At 40.0% G+C, this 4,961-nt stretch overlaps 1 protein-coding gene across 1 annotated transcript in view; it reads right to left on the bottom strand.

Moving 5' to 3' along the window:
- The window catches only part of LOC117941250 (protein NLRC5-like), a 37,301-nt gene that overhangs the window by 23,511 nt on the left and 8,829 nt on the right, over positions 1-4,961 (bottom strand). Inside the window, exons 6-10 of the mRNA XM_034866317.1 lie at positions 4,510-4,683; positions 3,543-3,719; positions 2,948-3,121; positions 2,107-2,280; positions 1,429-1,602 (exon numbers count right to left, since the gene is read on the bottom strand). Of these exons, the coding sequence (XP_034722208.1) occupies positions 1,429-1,602; positions 2,107-2,280; positions 2,948-3,121; positions 3,543-3,719; positions 4,510-4,683 (873 nt within the window). The remainder of the gene's footprint in view (positions 1-1,428; positions 1,603-2,106; positions 2,281-2,947; positions 3,122-3,542; positions 3,720-4,509; positions 4,684-4,961) is intronic.

The following is a 4,961-nucleotide window of genomic DNA, read 5'->3' on the forward strand; positions in this document are numbered from 1 at the left end:
TGTCCTGAGCGTGTGTAAATAGTTCATAAAGTGGTTGTAGTGTTGTTGTCATGCTGTTATTTTGGAGCTCTGCAGGCGACCTCTGCGTTGGGTTATTACACAATACCAGCAAGAAGGCATCGTCTCAAACTGTCAACAGGGTTCTGGGAGAGCGACTAACAAGAAGGTTCTCCCCAAAACCACTAGTCTGGTCTTTCCATTGTTGGGATTGTGAAGTGGCCAGAGTCTCTCGGCTCTACCTCCCAGTACCACGGCCCAGTTAGAGGTGATGCTGCTGCTTCAACCTCTCTGGATCATCAGGACTCAGCTGGTCCTGCAACACATCCTCCTCCTGATCCCTCTGACTGATCATAACTACCATCTGAAGAGAGAAGAAGAGAAGAGAAGAGATGCATGAGTGTTTCCAGAGACTCCCTCCATCAGCTGTCAGTCAGTGAAGCAGCACATCCAGTATAAAGAGCAGCAGAGACTTCAGTCCTGTTCAGACACCAAGTGGAGCGGCTGTGTAGAGCAGCCTGCTTCCTTTCAGCTCTCATGTTAACGTGTTGGACTGAAGCTCCCAGACCTGCAGAGACTTTGGGATCAGGTCTGTGGACTCTGCACATTTCACTGAATACAGTGGAAATAGACTAGAAAACAAAAGGTAATGAGGTAACAAGAGACAGGAGACACAAGGGCTGGGAACAGGTGAAAGACATCAGACAATCACAAGGGCGTAAGCAGGAAGTAAAACAAGACTAGACATAGAAACAAGACTATCAAAATAAAACAGGAAACAGAACTCACACCATCATAACATAGCCAACCGTTAGCTAGAAGCTAGCTTCACCACAATTAAAATGCTGACAGCTAAACGTGTCTTTCACTGAAAGGATTCCAACAGCGTGCAGCTAAAGACACGAGGAGACGAGTTGAGCTTTGAGACAACGTGGACACTGCTGCTGTCGGAGACACAACTGAGACGGGACCTTAGTCTAGATCGTAAGGTTGTGGCATTTAATGTTGTAAAAAATGCCCTTCTGCCATCTAGTGGTTCTTCTTTTTGACGTTTCACAGCAAATAACTGTTGAACATTATTACATTTAAAAAAATCCTTTACATCTGACATATGGCCTCAGCAATAAACATATCACTCTTTATTCTTACATTGTTTTTATTTTATTTGTTATAATTAAATACAATTTTCAAGGTAACTTTTGATAAGACGACACATCTGTTGTTTTGCAGTTAATAGAAATAAAGAATATTTTTCAGTAATTTTTCAACAACTCATTCAGTTAAAAGAATCATGAGAAAATCGTATTGTGAATATAAAGTCGTGAATCGTGTCTGATTGTGAGTTGAGTGTATCGTGACATCTCAAAAACTAACTGTGTTTAGTTTGATACTGCTGAGACCAGCATGGACTGACTCCAACCCTCTACTGACCTCAGAGTCTCCAGTCTACAGTCTGGACTCTCCTCTAGAGCACACAGCTGCTTCACGTCTGAATCCTTCAGGTTGTTGTTACTCAGGTCCAGGTGTCTCAGATGGGAGGGGTTGGACTTCAGAGCTGAGACCAGAGCAGCACAGCTGATCTCTGACAAACTGCAGTATTCCAATCTGAATAAAGAATAAATGAAGGAGATAACAATTTATTATCCAATCAGGTTTGTTGATGTAGCTCAACATTACTTTAACCTAATCAATGATATTTCTCCTAAAATAAGGATAGATAAAATTAGTTTTCATTTCTATGAGCAGTGCAGATTAAGCAAGTTATATTTTACATTAAACAAAGATACTGACTGTTAGTTACTAACAGAAACATGGACATTGGACTGTGTGTGTAATTGTGTGTGTGTGCGAGTGAGTGAGTGTGTGTGTGTGTGTTTGTCTGTGTGCGCGAGGGAGTGAGTGTGTTTTTGTGTCAGTCTGAGTGTGTGTGTGTGTGTGTATCTGTGTGTAAGTGTGTGTGCCTTTAAGTGTGTGTGTTTGTTTGTGTGTTTATCTGTGTTTTGTGTGTGTGTGTGTATGAAAACAAGGGAACTGATAGAAATGTAAAACTTCTGTTATGATTTAAATTTGATAAATTACACTGAACAACAATAAAATACATGAACTGACCTCAGAGTCTCCAGTTTACAGTCTGGACTCTCCAGTCCAGCACACAGCTGCTCCACTCCTGAATCTTTCAGGGTGTTGTAGCTCAGGATCAGGACTCTCAGATGGGAGGGGTTGGACTTCAGAGCTGAGACCAGAGCAGCACAGCTGATCTCTGACAAACTGCAGTCCCTCAATCTGAATAAAGAATAAATGAAGAATATAACAATCTATTTATTATCCAATCAGATGTGTTGATGTAGCTCAACATTACTTTGTCCTAATCAATGACCTTTCCCCTAAAATAAGGATAGTTAAAATTAGTTTTCATTTCTATGAGCAGTGCAGATTAAACAAGTTATATTTTACAACAAAGATACTTGTTGTGACTTTATTTGTTAACTGTTTAAATTAGACTAGGATACTTGTCAAAGTTAAACAGATTAAACAAGTTATATTTTACATTCAACAAAGACACTACTTTTATGGTTAGTTACTAACAGAAACATTGACATTGAGCTGTGTCTGTGTGCAATTGTGTGTGTGTGTATGTGCGAGTGAGTGTGTGTGTAAGTGTTTGTATGTGTTTGTGTGTGTGTCTGTGTGTATGTGTGTGTGCGTACGAGTGAGTGAGTGTGTTTTTGTGTCAGTGTGTGTATCTGTGTGTTTGTGTGTGTGTGTGTGTGTGTGTGTGTGTAAGTGTGTGTGCCTGTAAGTGTGTGTGTCTGTTTGTGTGTGTATCTTTGTTTTGTATGCGTGTGTGTGTGTGTGTGTGAAAATAAGGGAACTGATAGAAATGTAAAACTTCTGTTATGATTTAAATTTGATAAATTACACTGGACAACAATAAAATACATGAACTGACCTTAGAGTCTCCAGTCTACAGTCTGGACTCTCCAGTCCAGCACACAGCTGCTCCAGTCCTGAATCCTTCAAGTTGTTGTTTCTCAGGTCCAGGTCTCTCAGATGGGAGAGGTTGGACTTCAGAGCTGAGGCCAGAGCAGCACAGCTGATCTCTGACAAACTGCAGCCCCCCAATCTGAATAAAGAATAAATGAAAAAGATAACAATCCATTTATTATCCAATCAGATGTGTTGATGTAGCTCAACATTACTTTGTCCTGATCAATGACCTTTCCCCTAAAATGAGGATTGTTTCATTTCTATGAGCAGTGCATATTAAACAAGCTATAGTTTTCATTAAACAGAGATACTACTTTCATGGTTCGTTAGTGAGTGAGTGTGTGTTTTTGTGTCAGTGTGTTTATCTGTGTGTATGTGTGTGAGTATGTGTTTGTGTGAGTCTTAGTATTTGTTTGTGTGTGTGTGTGCCTGTAAGTGTGTGTGTTTGTCTGTGTGTGTGTGTGTGAAAACAAGGGAACTGATAGAAATGTAAAACTTCTGTTATGGATTTAAATTTGATAAATTACACTGGACAACAGTAAAATACATGAACTGACCTCAGAGTCTCCAGTCTACAGTCTGGACTCTCAAGTCCAGCACACAGCTGCTCCACTCCTGAATCCTTCAGGTCTTTGTTGTAGCTCAGGTTCAGGTGTCTCAGACGGGAGGGGTTGGAATTCAGAGCTGAGGCCAGAGCAGCACAGCTGATCTTTGACAAACAGCAGCTCTCCAATCTGGATAAAGAATAAATGAAGAAGATAACAATCCATTTATTATCCAATCAGATGTGTTTATGTAGCTCAACATTACTTTGTCCTAATCAATGACCTTTCCCCTAAAATGAGGATTGTTTAAAATGAGTTGAGTGAAATGAACTTTTGTGTCTTTTCATTTCATCTCTCTGACCTTAGAATGTAAACGGTGTAATTTAGGTCAGAACTAAAGAAAAGTGACAAATTTAAAACACAAATAAGACTTTCTATAATAAAAATTGAAGAAAGTAAAGATGGTTTGTGGGTGTGTGTGTGTGCAAGTGAGTGTGTGCGTGTGCGTGCGTTTGTGTGTGTGCAAGTGAGTGTGTGAGGTTTTGTGTGTGTGTGTGTGTAAGTTTATGTGAATATGTCTGTAGGAGTGTGTGAGTGAATGACTGTTTGTGTGCGATTGTGTGTGCATGTGCCTGCGATTGTGTGTGTGCCTGTGCGTGAGTGTTTGTGTGTGCGAGTGAGTTAGTGAGTAAGTGTGTGTGTGTATATATGTGTCTGTGAGTGTGTGTGTGAAAACTCTTGAATTTTTATTTAATGTTGCAGCATATTGAAGAATAAATCTTAGAGTTTTGTGACAGTTTGAGTCCAGACTACATCTGGAGACAAACTAGCTCAGACTTACAAACTGAAAACTAACAAAGAGTTTTGTTGATTTGTACTCAGACAAACACAGAAAACAAGGGAACTGGTAGAAATGTAAAACTTCTGTTATGGATTTAAATTTGATAAATTACACTGGACAACAATAAAATACATGAACCTCAGAGTCTCCAGTCTACAGTCTAGACTCTCCAGTCCAGCACACAGCTGCTTCACTCCTGAATCCTGCAGGTTGTTGTTGTTCAGGTCCAGGTGTCTCAGGTGGGAGGGGTTGGACTTCAGAGCTGAGGCCAGAGCAGCACAGCTGATCTCTGACAAACTGCAGTATCCCAATCTGAATGAAGAATAAATGAAGAAGATAACAATCCATTTATTATCCAATCAGATGTGTTGATGTAGCTCAACATTACTTTGTCCTAATCAATGACCTTTCCCCTAAAATGAGGATTGTTTAAAATGAGTTGTTAGTTCTATGTGCAGGGCAGTTCTGATATTAATGTTATCATTTGTTATCAAAGTGTGTGTTTTTGTGTGTGTGTGTGTGTGTGTGTAAGTTTATGTGAATATGTCTGTAGGAGTGTGTGAGTGAATGACTGTTTGTGTGCGATTGTG

This window comes from Etheostoma cragini, unplaced genomic scaffold, assembly GCF_013103735.1.
Source record: "Etheostoma cragini isolate CJK2018 unplaced genomic scaffold, CSU_Ecrag_1.0 ScbMSFa_4663, whole genome shotgun sequence".
Classification (NCBI taxonomy): domain Eukaryota; kingdom Metazoa; phylum Chordata; class Actinopteri; order Perciformes; family Percidae; genus Etheostoma; species Etheostoma cragini.